We start from the raw sequence: 19,218 nt of genomic DNA, 5'->3' as shown, positions 1-19,218 counted from the left end.
CAACTGCTGGGAGCTTAAAGTCAAGGAAGGCCCCACCTCAATCAAATTCCCAACTACACACACTGTCTACCTTTCACTCTGAAGTAATCTCCTTTCAATGACAAGTAGTGGAAGGATATTTGTGCCTTTATACTCCAGAAAAATAATGTTTTTATTTATCTGGTTATCTGATTGCAAAACGTCATGGAATGTGGTTAAGATTGAACTTGCTTTGATCTCTGCAGTTGATGTTATTTACAGCAATATACTCTATGTGAAATAGAGTTGATCGTTGACTTCAATCATTAACTAAATTAAACACTGGCCCTGGAATAGTGCCTCAAAGATTGGTTATAATGTCTATTCTTGAACATTGTAGAATGAGATCACGCTTGCACCTGATTAATGTGGACAGCATCTCGCTAATTTAGCCCAGGGTAGTCTTTTTTTATATAAAACCCACCAAATTCAAAAAGTTTTGCCTCAATCTTATTTCATGGCAAAGCTTCTTCGTACCACTGGTTAATGGAAGAGCCCTTTGAGTATATGTTCAGCGTTGCAATATTTCCCGAGGGCAGGAATACTCGTAAAAACAAATATGGGTGTGTGAAGATGAGGGCAGCCATTTCAGTCATTGAACTGGAAAAGTTTTTGTGCAGCATTGTGTCCTGACAACAGTGCCAGTGTTTGCAGTTTGCCCGTGGCTTTTTGTTGCCAGTGTCTTCACTGTATATTGAAACAAAACTTTGTTTTTCAGGTGAGAATTTCCCCATCTAAATCATGTCGCAGTCTTCAGACAAGCTTAAGGTAATTATCTTTAACCCAAGAATGGGTTTAAATTGATTGAAGTTTGTGCCTTTTCCCTTGTCTCTAAAGAAGTTTTAATGGGCTCGCAACAGTGAAATATTTGGATGATGAGGTCCACACCTGTTGTATGAATTGGCGAGTGTCCCTGAAAGTGATCTCTCCAGGGCTTTCATTCTCCCATAACGAAACAAACAAGGGAGCTAAATAAACATATAGACATGTCTCTGCTCATGTTTCCTCTTCCTGTTTGCAGTAGTGATGGGAGAGTTTTTACTGTATTTCCTGGTAAGATACTGTAGCTAAGTGTTCAAAATGCTGAGTGTGTTATGAGCCAGGGTTTAGAGAACACCAAAGTATATCATGGAGTTCATCTGACAACTTTTAATAGATTTTGGTTATGGGGAGTACAAGGGCCCACTTTCCAGGTGTTATGCAACAGAGATCTTAAGTATTTTTAAACAAAACAATGTTTATTCTATGAATCCAGTTAACATTTTATAAACACACAGTAAACATCTTATCAACTGCCAACACACATACACCTCCAAAGATACAGTACTCTATAGGTAACCCGTAGTAACTTTCCGTACAACATCCATAAGCCAAACACCCTTTTTTCCTACAAAAACAATAGGTTTGCATTCCTTACATAAACGGGTATTATTTTGACGACATCCAGTGTTCTGGAGACATTCTTTAGCATGCAGAGAGAGAGACCAAAATACACCACCTTGATTTGAATGCAGCTCCCCAATGTAAAAAGCAGAGCCAGAGCCCAGCTCCACCCACACCATGACATCACTGCAGCCACTTGAGAAGACATGCATCTCTTAAAGTGACATTCCCATGACATGAGGGAAAAATGGAAACTTTCAACATATAATTTTAATTTAATAATCTTGATGATTGTCGCAAGTAGGTTTACATTAACACTGCAGTGAAGTTACTGTGAAAAGCCCTTAGTCGGCACATTCCGGTGCCTGTTCGGGTACACTGAGAATTCAGAATGTCCAAATTACCTAACCGCACGTCTTTCAGGGCTTGTGGGAGGAAACCGGAGCACCCGGAGGAAACCCACGCAGACACTGAGAACGCGCAGACTCTGCACAGATAGTGACCCAAGCCGGGAATTGAACCTGGGACCCTGGTACTGTGAACAATAATGCTAATCACTGTGCTACCGTGTTGCCCACATTTGTTGCAGCTATGTGTGGTGATCAACATACGTATATTTTTTTACATTAGCAGTGCAATCTGCATCTTCGATCAGTATAATTTGCATTGTACATCTAGAAGGGAATGGTCAGTCCAGTTGGTGGCAGCTATATTTCTTGGCTCTGCACTATAAATGCAGCACTACCAGCAGACAACATATTGCAGATTGCAATGCTTGAAAATGACTCTAAATAATGGTCGTGTTTCTTAAAAGTAGAGCAAGGTAGATTGATTTCCTCAGATTGAATGTAATGAGAATCGGATGGGTTGACTACATAGGAGCGAAAGAAGGTGAACAAAAGTGTGGTTGAATCAGCAGATGCTCTTAAGATATCTGCTGGTGGCCATGGAATTAAAGTGCACTGCATTTGGGGGAAATGTTTTGAACGGAGGTTTCTGCTTGTCAATAGCCAGCAGAATAAACAGCTTCCTTGTTTTAACAGTTTGCATTTGACATTAGAGAAGTCCCAAGTTGCTTCAGAGAATGTACTTATTAATATATGCCAAGCTGATGAAGGGATTGACCAGCAGCTTGGTCAGTGTTGGGATTTCCAGAACTGAGAATGATGCAGCACAGCAGCAAACTACCTTGTCCATTATGCCTAGCTATTTGATAGAGCTGTCCCATTAATCTCACCCTTGTACTGTCCCATTGTCGTGTAATTTTGATCTTATTCAAGCACTTAAGCAATTTTCTTTTGAATGCCAATATTAAATCTGGTTCCATCAGCCTTTCAGGCGGGCATTCCAGATCACAACATTCCATGTGTTAAAGTTTCTTCATATTGTGTCTCGTTCTTTATTGTGTCTCGTTCTTTTGCTAATCACATTCTATGTGCTCTGATTTCTAACCCATCAATCGCTGGAAATACTTTTTCCTTATTTATCCTATCAAAACTGTTGAAAATGCATCAAATCTACAAAATCGTCTCTGCCCTAAGGGGAAAACTTCAACCAACTTCTCTGATCGTTCCACATATGAATTAATTACCTCATCTCTGGTACCATCCGAGTAAATCTTTGCACCCTCCAAGGTCATGACGTTTTCCTAATGTTTTACCCAGATTTGAAAATTTTCTAAGTTTAGAAATATTCAACATAACTTCCTTTCTATTATACACTTGGGTGCCTATTAAAAAGCATTTGGAATCTTGAGGTTTGGTAGCTGTTCCCCCAGGTTTCTCTCCCCACATTCCCTTTAAAATTGTATGATTTTGATCATACTGCTTCTCTCATCCTCCCAAAAAGTTTTGCTTCACATTTCTCAGCATTAAATTTTATCGGCCCATATGTCTTTGCATTTCATCAGTTTGTCCTCCCAGAAGTCTATGACTGCCCTCTTCATTTCCTAGTTCATTTTATTTGCAGACTCTGAACTTACACCCTGCATATCCAAGTCATATGGGCAGCACGGTAGCATAGTGATTAGCACAATTACTTCACCGCTCCAGGGTCCCAGGTTTGATTCCCGGCTTGGGTCACTGTCTGTGCGGAATCTGCACGTTCTCCCCCTGTGTGCGTGGGTTTCCTCCGGGTGCTCCGGTTTCCTCTGTCCAAAGTGTGCAGATTAGGTGGATTGGCCATGCTAAATTGCCCATAGTGTCCAAAATTGCCCTTCGTGTTGGGTGGAGTTATGGGGATAGGGTGGAGGTGTGCGGTTGGGGAGGGTGCTCTTTCCAAGAGCCGGTGCAGACTCGATGTGTCTAATGGCCTCCTTCAGCACTGTAAATTCTATGAAAGTCCTGTTTATTAATATATCAAAAAGAGCAATGGTTCAAACACTGACCTCAGTGGAACGCCGACTATCCCTGCCGCAAACCTGGAAAAACAGCAATTAATCCTTTTTTCTCCTTTCTGTCCCGTAGCCAAGTTTGTATTCACGTAGCCACTGTCACTTTTATCCCACTAGCTTTAATTCTGCTCAAGACTTTTATATGCTACTTGCTCAAATGTCTTTTGCAAAATTACTCTCATTGCCCTCCATTTGTCCATCAAACCTTCTTCATTTGTCCATCAAAGAACTCTATTCAGTCAATCAAAATTTTATTAATGCATTCTGAGGGGCAGGCAGTGGAAAATAAAACTGAGCGAGGAGGCTTCAATATCTGTCAAGGTGTTCATTACCCAAATATTTTGTCACGGTTATGTCAATGCAATCATTGTAGTTTTAAAAGTGGGACACGGACAGGAGTCACCCTCCACTCTTTGATCATGCTCGATCTATTACCTCAATTTCGTTTACCCATCTTGGCTCTGCACCCCTTCATGCCCTTACCTAACAAAATAAGCTATTCATCTTAGCCCTGGTAATTTCAATGAGGTGTGGCGATAAGAGTTACTAACTTCCTCAGTTTGTCCTGGAGACTCCATGAATGGAAAATTAATCACCCAGTTATTGCTCGGAACCCTGGAGAAATGTACTTGGATTTATGCTTGGTGCCAATGCACGTGCATAATGCAAGATCCAAGATTACTACCCAACATCTGTTTAACGATGAGCTCAACTCCAGCTTGGGGATTCTGCAGGCCAGCTCTGGGGGCTGCTTCCAGCTTAGCCTATAGGAAATAATTGGTAGACTTTGTAATGGAGTGTTGTATGCTAACACTAGGATGCACAATTCAAGGCTGTTGAGCCCACCAACCCAATGGTGTACATTGAGGGGCCATTCCTGAATTTGTCCATGGCAGTGCTGACCATTCCATCTTGGGCACAAGCGGATTTCTGGGCTGACATGCCACTCAATATTTATGTTGCCAAAAAAGGGGTGTGCTTGATCTGCGTGAAGGAGAGAATTGAAATCATGAGTTTCAGCTCTTGACAGACGAATTGGGCAGGATACCAAAAGGTTAGCAACTCAATTGTGACCTTTTAAGAGGTTGTGTTAAGAGCCCAGAATTTAAATAGATATTTCCCCTCAAAATAGTAATTCCCCTACCTACGAGCAATTTTACTTTTTCCTTTGCTCCAATGCTCCTTTCTTCATCAGAACGTCACCCCTTGTATATCAGTCGGCACCATTCACTGGAGTGTTGTTCCAGGAGTGTTGGATGAAAATCTCGTGAACCTGGAGAGTAGATGTGTACAGAATACAGAGGCAACTCAGCAAAACCCAATCATGAGCCTCCCCTTTGAGCAGGTGTTTAGTACAAACACTGGCTGTTCTCCCTAATTCTACTGCCACTCCAGCTGTAATGAGTAAACTCAGCACTGCATGATCAAACTTCTGACATTCCAGTGTGTCTGGCTCAGTTTTGTTGCATACTCCTACTGATCGCATCTGTTTGAGTTTGCAAAAAATGAATTAAACCTTCACTTTCAGTGAGCACTTGAAGTGTCATGTGATGAGACTTGGAGGAATGTGCTCCAGTAGCGGTGGCAACCCAATGTAGCAAGATACATTTTTAAAGAAGCATGTTACAAGGCTTTCCACAGTGTGCGAGTTTTTAAACTCACCAGCTTACATTGGAACGGGAGGAGAGAGAGACTACCCTGGGGGGTTATGCTGCTGTCTGAAGAATGTGTATTCCAGCTGTGCAGCTATTCTGCGATTTGGTGTCTCTGTAAATACAGCTAAAGCTATCAACCCATCTCTAGATTTTAGCCAAACCAAGAGCCAGGGGTTGAATCTCAGTCAGGATTTAGCAAGGTGGGGAAGGGAGAGGGAAAGTGCAATACTACTTGGGGACCATTTAATAATCAAGACCATCACTAAACTCTGTAAAGACCAATAAATCTTATGCAACAGAACTCTAAAATACTCAAAGGCTGCATAGATCTTATAACATTAGCGGAGAGAAAAACAAAGTTTAACATTTCTGGATATTGACCCTTCAGAACTGAAAAGTTAACTTTCTCCACAGTTGCTAAATAGTATTTGTAAAATTTTCTGTTTTTGTTCCAGATTTCCAACACCCATAGTGTTCTGCTATATGACATCTTATGTTTGGATCAGAGCTTGCATATAAAGATTAAGGAGTTGCCATAAGTGCAACTTTGGAATTGATTAGCAACTGCAAATGTATCCAGATTATATTGTCTCTAAAATCTACAACCTAATCTCTTCCTCTGGCACTCTAGACCTTGAAGAAGCAGTGGGACTTGTTTACGAAACTTGTTTTGCTCTTTTTGAAAATCAAATCCGGTTGTGAGACTAAAATATATTTGAAGTTTCCAGTATACAATAATGAAAAAGTTCGTAGCCAAGGAATTGAGATGAAAATATTTAATATGAAAAGGGTGCTTTGGCCAACATGAAACCTCTTGTTCACTTGGTGAATGGGCAGCAGAATATATGGGCCAAGCAACTGTTGTCTTAACCTATTCAGGGCCTTATTCTACTCTTTGAGATTCAGTTCCAGTCGGGAGGAGCTGAAGAAACCCTTACTTAGGCACTTGTGGTCCCTTTTGGTATTGTCACATAGTCTTTCATTGCTGTGCTCTTTTGTTTACACTCTTATCCAGTGCTGTCATTCATAAAATGTTAGGATGAACCAGTATCTGTTCACTGGAACCATGCAATGAGCCTGCCCTCTTTATTTGCTTTTGTACCTCCTTGTAGAGTGGGAATCAGGAGGATGGGCCTGTAATTATATACACTTGTCTAATATGAGAGCATTGTTAAGAGTAGCCCCACTGGCTGAGTTCTGAAGAACATGACTACCAGACTGAGCCTACATTTGGTGGAAAGGAACTACGGTTGTGAAAGCCACCTGGTAGCCAAATTGTTGAACATGCACCAAGTATTTGCAATGCCAAACTACAAAGTGACTAGAGAGAATCAAATTGATCCCGAACACTGCAAGAAGCGGAATCACTTGGGAGAACAGCTTAAAATATAGTTGCCAGGCAGGAAGCGTATTTGACAATCTGCAAATGTTTTATTTGACTTAAATGTACTGCGCCATGTAATTCTTTGTTGGATTACGTTTCAAGCTGTTTACTTCAAATTTATTGCATTAATCTTGGGAGTTTGGAGAAAAGCGCAAGAATGATCAGAACAGTGTAATTAAACCTGTGACTTGTAATTAAACCAGGAGGATTTGGCTTTGGGGTAATGTGAAAATAACTTTTGGATCCATCTTTTGTGAAGAGAATGTTAAAAGTTTGATGAGGAACCTTGAACAGTTTTTTAAACTGATTTGATTTTTTGCAGATGCTTCAACAGCAGCAGCAACTGTTACAACAACAGCAGCAGCAGCAAGCTCAATTCACCAATCCAGAGACTCCGGGTTATGTGGGATTTGCCAATCTGCCTAATCAGGTGCATCGTAAATCTGTGAAGAAAGGGTTTGAATTCACACTCATGGTGGTTGGTAAGTGGTTTATTTATTTCTCAAGTTTTCAATATTTTTGTAGAAGTTTGTCATCCTCTTTGCGAGTTGGGGATGTGCATGTTCAAGGAAATGTTTTTTGTAGGTGTTTCATGTTACCTATGAATATACAGACATTAGGAACAGGAGTAGACCATTTGGCCCCTCCAGCTTGCCCTGCCATTCAATAACGCCATGGCTGATTTGATTTTAATCTCAACTCCACATCCTGCCTACCCCCCAACCTGTCGATAACCTTTTTGAGAATCTATCTACTTCTGTCTTAGATATTCGAAGACGCTGTCACCGCCCCCTTTTGAGGAAGAGAATTCCAGTGTCTCATCTGAGTTATTTTCTTCATCGCTGTCCTAAATGGGCGATGCAGTATTTTGAAAGTGACCCTGAGTTGGAGAATCTCAAAGGAAACATCCTTTTCACATCAACTCTGTCAAGTCTCCTCAGAATTCTTGTATGTTTCAATCAAGTTGCCTCTTACTGTTCTAAACTCCAGCAGAGACGAGTCCAGCCTTTCCTTTATAAGATGATCCGTTCCAGGTGTTAATCTGATGAGCCTTCTCTGAACTGCTTCTAATGCACCTATCCTTAAATAAGGTGATCAACATAGTACTCCAGACATGGTATCACCAGTGCCCTGCATAACAGAAGCATAACCTCATTACTGTTGTGCTCAAATGTTGTTGCAATAAAACAATAACAATATTTGCTGATGACTTGCTATACTTGCATACGAACCTTTTGCGATTCATACTTTGGGACACCCAGATCACTCAATCTCTCAATAATATGCCTCTTTTAATTTTGTTCTGCCAAAATTGACAACTTCACATACATCTGCATCCCTAAACTCCATTTGCCAGATCTTATTCCACTTACCTAACTTCCTTATTTCTTGTTGTAACCTTCTTATGTCCTCTTAACTTTTTTCCCTACCTATCTTTGTGTCATCAGCAAATTCCTTCATCCAAATCATAGATATAAGTTATAAAGAATTGAGGCCCCAGCCCGGAACCCTATGGTACACAACTTGTCACATCCTGCTGATCAGAAAATGCCAACTGTTTAAGGTTAGCACTATTTAAGGTTAACTAACTAATCTTCTGTCTGTGTCAATGTGTTACCCCGCATGCCATGAGCTTTTAGTTCCCATAAGAACATTTGATGAAGAACCTTATCAAGTGCCCAGTGAAAATTCATCCACCAGTTCACTGGTTCCCCTTTACCTACAGTATCTGTTATTGCTTCAAAAACTCCAATAAATTGTTAATCATTTCCCTTTCATAAAGCCATATTGACTCTGCCTAGTTACCTTGAATTTATCTAAAGACTCTGTTATAATGTCTTTTAATGATAGCTTCTAACATTTTCCCTGTGACAGATGTTAAGCTAACTGGCCTATAACTTCCTCCTTTCTGCCTTCCTCCCTTTTGAAAAAAGGAGTTGCATTCAATCTTTTCCAATTTAATGAAACCTATGGGAGGCGGTGGTATTGTCGCTGGGCTAGTAATCCAGAGACCCAGAGTAATGATCTGGCGACCGGGGCTCAAATCCCACACGGCACGGGGTAGAACTTTAAACTCAATAAAATATCTGGAATTAAAAGTTATCGCCATGAAACCATTGTCTTTTTTTAAATTAAAAATTCCAATTAAGGGGCAATTTAGCATGACCAATCCACCTACCCTGCACATCTTTGGGTTGTGGGGGTGAGACCCATCCATATACGGGGAGAATGTGCAAACTCCACACGGACAGTGACCTGGGGCCGGGATCAAACCCGTGTCTCGGTGCCGTGTGGCAGCAGTGCGAATCACCATTAAACATTGTCGATTGTCGTAAAAACTAATCTGGTTCAGTAATGTCCTTTTAGGGAAGAAAACCTGCCATGCGTACCTGGTCTGGCCCACATGTGGCCCAGGCCCATAGTTGACTTTTAAATGCCCTCTGAAATGCCCTCTGAAATGGCCGAGCAAGCCACTCTGTTGTATTCAACTGCGCCAGAAGCATGAAAAAGGAATGAAACTGGATGGACCACCTGGCATCAACCCAGGCACTGGAAGTGACAACGGCAAACTCAACCCTATCGATCCTGCAAAGTCCACACCAGTATCTTGGGGCTTGTGCCAGTGGGAGACCTGACTCACGATACTAATCAAACAACAGCCTGACATCATATTCACAGAATCCAACTGTACAGACATGTCCCAGACACCACCATCTCCATTCCTGGGTATGTCCTGTCTCACTGGCAAGGTGGACCAAGCAGAGGTGGTGTCACAATGGTATACAGTGGTGAGGGGGTGGCCCTGGGAGTACTCAACATCAACTCTGGACCTCATGAAGTCTCTTGGCTTTAGGTTAAACATGGACAAGAAAACCTGCTGATTACTGCGTTCCGTCGACCGTCAGCTGTTCGTTCCATGTTGAACACCACTTGGAGGAAACACTGAGGGTGTTCAATGTCCATCACCAAGAGTGGCTCGGTAGTACCAACACGGACCATGGAAGCTGGGTCCTAAAGGACGTAGCTGCTAGACTGGAACTGCAGCAGGTGGTGAGGGAAATGAGGGAAAAAGATACTTGATCCTCATCCTCTCCCACCTGCCTGCTGCAGATGTATCTGTCCATGACAGTATCCTTGTGGAGACAAAGTCCTATTTTCGGATTGAGGATATCCTCCATTGTGTTGTGTGGCACTACCACAGTGCTAAATGGAATAGATTTCAAACTGATCTAGCAACTCAAAACTGGGCATCCATGAGGCGCTGTGGGCCATCAGCAGCAGCAGAATTGTACTCCGCCACAATCTGTAACCTCATGGCCTGGCATATCCACCATTACCACCAAGGCAGTGTATCAGCCCTGGTTCAATGAAGAATGCAGGAGAGCATGCCAGGAGCAACACCAGGCACATCAAAAAAATGAGGTGTCAACCTGGTGACGCTACAATACAGGACTACTAGTGTGCCAAACAGCGTAAGCAGCAAGTAATAGACAAAGCAAAGTGATTCCACAATGAACACATCTGATCTAAGCCCTGCAGTCCTGCCACATCCAGCTGTGAATGTGGACAATTAAACAACTCACTGGAAGAGCAGGCTCTACAAGTATTCCCATCCTCAATGATGGAGGAGCCCAGCATATATGGTGCAAAAGACGAGGCAGAAGCATTCGCGACAATCTTCAGCCGCAAGTGCCGAGTCTCCTCCGGAGGTCCCCAGCATCGCAGATGTCGATCTTCAGCCAATACGATTAACTCCACGTGATATTAAGTAACGGCTGAAGGCACTGGATACAGCAAAGGCTATGGGCCTTAACAATATTACGCCACTAGTACTGAAGACTTTGCTCCAGAACTTGCCGCATCCTGAGCCAAGCTGTTCCAGTGCAGCTACAACACTGGCAGCAACATGACAACGTGAAAAATTGCCGAGATGTGTCCTGCACACCGGAAACTGGACAAATCTAACAGCCAATTACCAACCATCGGCCTACTTTCCTCCATCACCAGCACAGTGAAGGAAGGAGTCATCAAAGTGCTATCAAGGAGCACTTAGTCAGCAATAACCTGCTCACGAACACTCAGCTTGGCTTCTGCCAGGGTCACTCAGCTCCTGACCTCATCATAACCTTGGTTCAAACGTGGACAAAAGAACTGAATGCCAGAGGTGAGAGTGACTGCCCTTAACATCAAGGCAGCATTTGAGTATCACATCAAGGATCCCTAACAAAACTGTAGTCAATGGGAATTGGGGACAACTCTCTGCTGGTTGCAGTCCTACCTGGCACAAAGGAGAATGGTTGTGGTGGTTGGCGGTCAATCATCTCTGCTCCAGGACATCACTGCAGGAGTTCCTCAGGGTAGTAACAGTTGTTGCTGTTGCAGCATCTGCAAAAAATCAAATCAGTTCTTCAAAAAAAATATACTAACTGCTCAAGGTTGTTCCTCATTAAATATTTTAACATTTCCCTTCACAAAAGATGGATCCAAAAATCATTCTCAAATTTCCCATTAGCAAAATCCTCCTGGTTTAATTGCATTACAGGTTTAATTACACTGTTCTGATCATTCTTGTGCCTTTCTCCAAATTCCAAGATTAATGTAATAAATTTGAAATCCACAACCCATGGTGCAGTACATAGTGTCCAGGTATTTTCTCCCCCTCCCTGATGTTGCGCAGTGTCTGCAGTTGGCTTCCTGAAATCCCCTTGCTGCGTACACGTTCTTTCTGCAAAAGTGTTTGTCCTGGATCACCTTGGCGTCCAAAAATGCCCACATTCTAGGGCATCATAATATTTGTCCTTCCATTGTTACTTGTTATTTAGTTAATTTAATTACTTTCCTACTTATATATGCTATAATTTCCTGTCCTGGTTCAATGCTACTACCACTGACAACTAGAAATGATGTTTCTTAACTAGACCGGTGTATGTGTTTTAGGTGTAACGTTAATTATTTGATTTTAAAGTTTTTGTTTTTTTATTTTATGGATCTACCTTGGCTCCCGTGACCTGCGCTGGCTATTAACATACCCTAACACTTGCTGCTCTATCAACTTACAAAAGTACAGTTCCCATACTATTGGAAACCTTTAGAATAGAATAAACCATAGCCACTTACGAGATGCTCAGCAAACAGCTAGGATCTTCTCCAGCCGATCAGATTCCTGAAAGTCCTGAGGCTATCTGAAATTCAGTGCTGAGGTTCCCAGATTGGGATATATTTAAGGAAAATGTGGTGGGAGCTGCACTCTGCATCTAAACCAGAAATTGCGGCAGTCGATTTCGGTGTGAGAACAGCTGGTGAGTCAGTTTCAGCGGGAGCAGTGCGGAAGTGGCTGCTGGGAGGTAAGTCTGTCCTTTAAAAGCACTTGTCTTTGCAGGGGCAGGCCAGTCGATTTCGGCGGGAGTGGAGCTGGCTGGTTAGTCAATTTCAGCAGGAGCTGAGAATATTTTTTTAAAAATTAGTGTTAGGCGGGAACAGGAAGTCGACCCGCGGACGTCTGGGAAGACCCTCACCAATAAATTCCGGTGGAGAGGAAACCCGAGACACTACACGTGTAGTGTCTCCCACCCGTCCTCCTCCTCTAACCTAATAATAAAACCCATTGGTCTGAGGTAAGTACCATATTTTATTATATTATTATTATTTTTTATTAAAAAAAATTAATTTAGTTGTTAGCCAGATCTTGGTAGAAAGTTAGAGGAATGGCAGGGAAGGGAGTGCAATGTTCCTCCTGCAGGATGTTTGAGGTGAGGGATGCAGTTAGTGTCCCTGCTGATTTTACCTGCAGGAAGTGCTGCCATCTCCAGCTCCTCCAAGACCGAGTTAGGGAGCTGGAGTTGGAAGAACTTCGGATCATTCGGGAGGCAGAAGGGGTCATAGATAGCAGCTTCAGGGAATTAGTTACACCAAAGATTGGAGATAGGTGGGTAACTGTAAAAGGGACTGGGAAAAAGCAGTCAGTGCAGGGATCCCCTGCGGTCGTTCCCCTGAGAAACAAGTATACCGCTTTGGATACTTGTGGGGGGGGGGGGGGGGGGGGGGAACTTACCAGGGGTAAGCCATGGGGTACGGGCCTCTGGCACGGAGTCTGTCCCTGTTGCTCAGAAGGGAAGGGGGGAGAGGAGCAGAGCATTAGTAATTGGGGACTCTATAGTCAGGGGCACAGATAGGAGATTTTGTGGGAGCGTGAGAGACTCACGTTTGGTATGTTGCCTCCCAGGTGCAAGGGTACGTGATGTCTCAGATCGTGTTTTCCGGGTCCTTAGGGGGGAGGGGGAGCAGCCCCAAGTCGTGGTCCACATTGGCACTAACGACATAGGTAGGAAAGGGGACAAGGATGTCAGGCAGGCTTTCAGGGAGCTAGGATGGAAGCTCCGAACTAGAACAAAGAGTTGTTATCTCTGGGTTGTTGCCCGTGCCACGTGATAGTGAGATGAGGAATAGGGGGAGAGAGCATTTAAACACGTGGCTACAGGGATGGTGCAGGCGGGAGGGATTCAGATTTCTGGATAACTGGGGCTCTTTCTGGGGAAGGTGGGACCTCTACAGACAGGATGGTCTACATCTGAACCTGAGGGGCACAAATATCCTGGGGGGGAGATTTGTTAGTGCTCTTTGGGGGGGTTTAAACTAATGCAGCAGGGGCATGGGAACCTGGATTGTAGTTTTAGGGTAAAGGAGAATGAGAGTATAGAGGTCAGGAGCACAGATTTGACGTCGCAGGAGGGGGCCAGTGTTCAGGTAGGTGATTTGAAGTGTGTCTACTTCAATGCCAGGAGTATACGAAACAAGGTAGGGGAACTGGCAGCATGGGTTGGTACCTGGGACTTCGATGTTGTGGCCATTTCGGAGACATGGATAGAGCAGGGACAGGAATGGATGTTGCAGGTTCCGGGGTTTAGGTGTTTTAGTAAGCTCAGAGAAGGAGGCAAAAGAGGGGGAGGTGTGGCGCTGCTAGTCAAGAGCAGTATTACGGTGGCGGAGAGGATGCTAGATGGGGACTCTTCTTCCGAGATAGTATGGGCTGAAGTTAGAAACAGGAAAGGAGAGGTCACCCTGTTGGGAGTTTTTTATAGGCCTCCTAATAGTTCTAGGGATGTAGAGGAAAGGATGGCGAAGATGATTCTGGATAAGAGCGACAGTAACAGGGTAGTTATTATGGGAGACTTTAACTTTCCAAATATTGACTGGAAAAGATATAGTTTGAGTGCAATAGATGGGTCGTTTTTTGTACAGTGTGTGCAGGAGGGTTTCCTGAAACAATATGTTGACAGGCCAACAAGAGGCGAGGCCACGTTGGATTTGGTTTTGGGTAATGAACCAGGCCAGGTGTTGGATTTGGAGGTAGGAGAGCACTTTGGGGACAGTGACCACAATTCGGTGACGTTTACGTTAATGATGGAAAGGGATAAGTATACACCACAGGGCAAGAGTTATAGCTGGGGGAAGGGCAATTATGATGCCATTAGACGTGACTTGGGGGGGATAAGGTGGAGAAGTAGGCTGCAAGTGTTGGGCACACTGGACAAGTGGGGCTTGTTCAAGGATCAGCTACTGCGTGTTCTTGATAAGTATGTACCAGTCAGGCAGGGAGGAAGGCGTAGAGCGAGGGAACCGTGGTTTACCAAAGAAGTAGAATCTCTTGTTAAGAGGAAGAAGGAGGCCTATGTGAAGATGAGGTGTGACGTTTCAGTTGGGGTGATGGATAGTTACAAGGTAGCGAGGAAGGATCTAAAGAGAGAGCTAAGAAGAGCAAGGAGGGGACATGAGAAGTATTTGGCAGGAAGGATCAAGGAAAACCCAAAAGCTTTCTATAGGTATGTCAGGAATAAGCGAATGACTAGGGAAAGAGTAGGACCAGTCAAGGACAGGGATGGGAAATTGTGTGTCGAGTCTGAAGAGATAGGCGAGATACTAAATGAATATTTTTTGTCAGTATTCACTCAGGAAAAAGATAATGTTGTGGAGGAGAATGCAGAGCCCCAAGCTAATAGAATAGATGGCATTGAGGTACGTAGGGACGAGGTGTTGGCAATTCTGGACAGGCTGAAAATAGATGAGTCCCCGGGACCTGATAGGATTTATCCTAGGATTCTCTGGGAGGCCAGGGAAGAGATTGCTGGACCTTTGGCTTTGATTTTTATGTCATCATTGGCTACAGGAATAATGCCAGAGGACTGGAGGACAGCAAATGTGGTCCCTTTGTTCAAAAAGGGGAGCAGAGACAACCCCGGCAACTATAGACCGGTGAGCCTCACGTCTGTAGTGGGTAAAGTCTTGGAGGGGATTATAAGAGACAAGATTTATAATCATCTAGATAGGAATAATATGATCAGGGATATTCAGCATGGCTTTGTGAAGGGTAGGTCATGCCTCACAAACCTTATTGAGTTCTTTGAGAAGGTGACTGAACAGGTAGACGAAGGTAGAGCAGTTGATGTGGTGTATATGGATTTCAGCAAAGCGTTTGATAAGGTTCCCCACGGTAGGCTATTGCAAAAAATACGGAGGCTGGGGATTGAGGGTGATTTAGAGATGTGGATCAGAAATTGGCTAGCTGAAAGAAGACAGAGGGTGGTGGTTGATGGGAAATGTTCAGAATGGAGTACAGTCACAAGTGGAGTACCACAAGGATCTGTTCTGGGGCCGTTGCTGTTTGTCATTTTTATCAATGACCTAGAGGAAGGCGCAGAAGGGTGGGTGAGTAAATTTGCAGACTATACTAAAGTCGGTGGTGTTGTCGATAGTGTGGAAGGATGTAGCAGGTTACAGAGGGATATAGATAAGCTGCAGAGCTGGGCTGAGAGGTGGCAAATGGAGTTTAATGTAGAGAAGTGTGAGGTGATTCACTTTGGAAGGAATAACAGGAATGCGGAATATTTGGCTAATGGTAAAGTTCTTAAGTGTGGATGAGCAGAGGGATCTAGGTGTCCATGTACATAGATCCCTGAAAGTTGCCACCCAGGTTGATAGGGTTGTGAAGAAGGCCTATGGAGTGTTGGCCTTTATTGGTAGAGGGATTGAGTTCCGGAGTCGGGAGGTCATGTTGCAGCTGTACAGAACTCTGGTACGGCCGCATTTGGAGTATTGCGTACAGTTCTGGTCACCGCATTATAGGAAGGACGTGGAGGCTTTGGAGCGGGTTCAGAGGAGATTTACCAGGATGTTGCCTGGTATGGAGGGAAAATCTTATGAGGAAAGGCTGATGGACTTGAGGTTGTTTTCGTTGGAGAGAAGAAGGTTAAGAGGAGACTTAATAGAGGCATACAAAATGATCAGGGGGTTGGATAGCGTGGACAGTGAGAGCCTTCTCCCGCGGATGGAAATGGCTGGCACGAGGGGACATAACTTTAAACTGAGGGGTAATAGATATAGGACAGAGGTCAGAGGTAGGTTCTTTACGCAAAGAGTAGTGAGGCCGTGGAATGCCCTACCTGCTACAGTAGTGAACTCGCCAACATTGAGGGCATTTAAAAGTTTATTGGATAAACATATGGATGATAATGGCATAGTGTAGGTTAGATGGCTTTTGTTTCGGTGCAACATCATGGGCCGAAGGGCCTGTACTGCGCTGTATTGTTCTATGTTCTAATCACTAGGCATCGGAAGAAGAAATCACCAAGCAATATCATCAGTTGTATATAAAGAAAAAAAATGGTCATTCCTTTTTGGACACTCTGTCACTCCCACTGAACAGTTCCTTAAGGTTTGGTATAACATAGGCTTCATTCTATAATATGTTTAATCGAGTCTTGTCAGTTATGGCCATTAGGAGTACAGCATATGGATTTGATACTGGATCTTCCATTCACCATTAAGTGGCTCCACCTGGACTGACTTGGATTTGAAAACAGCCAGCAGTTTTTATACTGCAGTGCATGCTGCCCAACATAATTGCAATTTTAGAATTTGAGCTTGTTTCTGGAAGTGAAGAAAAAGGGGGTTTGCTCGTTTAAGCCAGTGATGATGATAAACCTTTTTCTGAGGTTCCTGAGTCTTTGGAATTCTGTTCCTCAGCGATGGCCAAGCTTTTGATTATTTTCAAGACAGAGCTAGATACATTCTTGATGAGCAAAGGGGTGAAAGGTTATCAGGGGTAGGGAGGAACGTGAAGCAGAGGTTAAAATCAGAACAACCATGATCTTATTGAAATAACTGAGTAGGCTCGACTAGCCCACTGGACTACTGGTCCTAACTCTTCTATTTGTATATTTGAATGCATGTATGTTGTCTACTGTAAATTGTCAGGAGCTTAATTTCTTCCGTCAAACTGGATAAAGTTGGAAATCTTAATTTTCCCAACAGTTGATATCAGAAGTCAAATCATTAGTTAATGTAGAAGGCTAGTCTACTTAATGTAACTGTTTTCTATGCAGGTGAGTCTGGCCTGGGCAAATCAACTTTAATTAACAGCCTCTTCCTGACTGACCTCTACCCTGAGCGAGTTATCCCTGGAGCTGCAGGTAAGGTGCTGGGGGTTGCGGGGATATATGTTTTTTAAATCACTGTTCTTAAACAAGCATAAACATTAGCGCTTGAGGTGGGAGAAATGTGGGTTGCAGATGTGACATCTTGTTTAATGTCAGTTTGTAGGGGATGGGGCTCTGTTCATTAGCTGTCATGACTGTTGGGGTCAATGGGTACATCACTGCTGGCAGGGTAAGTTGTGATCAATTAGTCTATTGCTTAGTATTTCCGTTCCAAGCAGAAGCAAGTCAAATGTGTGCTTTCGTGACATGATTTGAGTGCAAGTCTTCATTTTGGCACAGAGAAGGGATGAATATTTCTAGCCATTGTGAGCTAACCTGTTGGCCTCATTTTGGGGTGGAGAACTCACTTTGGATTGGGTAAGCCCTAAAAACATTGGCTTCTCTGAAATTGCAGGACATATCATGGTCCTTGTCTTTTGGACCACGGTCTAGAATGGCTGAATGCTATGTTAACCCTCCAGAATTTCTGATATGTAGAGTTTTGAAATATATGATCCTCACTTGTCCTTATGAAATATTCTGTTGCTGCTTTCCTGAAATTCTGTATTCAGACCGTTTGCCATTTTTCCTCTTCTCTCACATGGCTGAGGTCTCAAGTTTTTGCATGGCTATCTGACTTATTTTGGGGTTTAGAATAAACATAAAACAGTCTGTTGAGAGCGAAAGAGTTCATAGAATCATAGAATTTACAGTGCAGAAGGAGGCCATTCAGCCCATCGAGCCTGCACCGGCTCTTTGAAAGAGCTCCCTACCCAAGCCCATATCTCCACCCTATCCCCATAACCCAGTAACCCCACCCCAGTTGTTGTACCTATCTTGAATTAGTGGTACAGATATTGCAGGGAGTAGTGAAATTTATCAGCCCAAACTGACCCATGTGTAGTATCCTGCGCTATAGAAAAACGGAATGTGGGCTTGTACCCATTGTGCTTTGCCTGGTTACTGTTGCCAGCTGTGATATTTGGGGTGACATTGAGGTTGGGTGCAAGTATGTACTTGCAAGGCACCCTCGCTTTTCCCAATTAGGTCACTTTTGGACCTACCTGTGGTTGTTGCAAGTGTTTGAGGACTCCAGCGCAGACCTCTGTCCAACCTTGGAGCTGATGATTAAGCAGAATCTTTACCCAGGGAAATTGCCAAGTGATTCGCGAAGTGGAAAAGTCCAAATTGTATGGTTGGTAAAATGCCAATTTGATCTCACTTGGGTTTTTTTTTCTCCAGAGAAAATTGAAAGAACGGTCCAGATTGAGGCTTCGACCGTGGAGATTGAAGAACGTGGCGTGAAGCTGCGTCTGACTGTAGTTGACACTCCAGGATATGGGGATGCAATAAACAGCCAGGATTGGTATGTTCGCCTGTATGGGGCTTGTTTAAATTTTGGATTCCAATGTTTTGTTAGCTGAGCAGTTCTGCAGGTGTCATAAAAGTCTATACCTATGAGCACTTGCTGCCCCTTTTAGTGACTTGTGTATATCTCTGCTAATCTATTTCACATGTTCCTTTCCAAAATTACTGCACTTGCATTTTTTTTACATTGAGCTGCGTTTGCCATTTATGTTAATCTAGCCAGCCTGCTGAACACTGCAGTTTTTCACACATTGACAGGTCGTTCCCTCCAGTACTGATTATGAATGGCAATGTGTTTCTGTACTTCTCCAATCTTTTGTGTAGTCCTAAAATACACGCTACTTGTCACAATTGTTTAATGAAAAACACGTCATATTAAGGTTATTGCCATGTACTTGTAAGGATCTTCCTGTTGATCCCTGTCTGTCCTTCGTTTTCTCCTTTTAATTTGTTATTCTGCTTTTATAATTTTGTACCTGGACAGGGGCAGCAAAGTGGCACAGTGGTTACACTGCTGCCTAATGCGCTGAGGACCCGGGTTTGATC

General features: G+C 43.4%; 1 protein-coding gene across 3 annotated transcripts in view; it reads left to right on the top strand.

Annotated features, from left to right (window-relative positions):
* Positions 1–19,218, top strand: part of LOC140390019 (septin-2) — a 138,210-nt gene that overhangs the window by 54,770 nt on the left and 64,222 nt on the right. For 2 of the 3 annotated variants that reach the window (XM_072474845.1, XM_072474847.1), the window contains exons 2-5: positions 737–786; positions 7,155–7,314; positions 17,212–17,298; positions 18,547–18,670. In XM_072474845.1, the coding sequence (XP_072330946.1) occupies positions 760–786; positions 7,155–7,314; positions 17,212–17,298; positions 18,547–18,670 (398 nt within the window). In that variant the 5' untranslated portion in view covers positions 737–759. The remainder of the gene's footprint in view (positions 1–736; positions 787–7,154; positions 7,315–17,211; positions 17,299–18,546; positions 18,671–19,218) is intronic. The other variant, XM_072474846.1, reaches the window with a different exon arrangement.

This window comes from Scyliorhinus torazame, chromosome 14 (genome assembly GCF_047496885.1).
Source record: "Scyliorhinus torazame isolate Kashiwa2021f chromosome 14, sScyTor2.1, whole genome shotgun sequence".
In the NCBI taxonomy this organism is placed as follows: domain Eukaryota; kingdom Metazoa; phylum Chordata; class Chondrichthyes; order Carcharhiniformes; family Scyliorhinidae; genus Scyliorhinus; species Scyliorhinus torazame.
The sequence above is the reverse complement of the archived record's forward strand: the minus strand, read 5'-3'. Positions and strand labels throughout refer to the sequence as shown.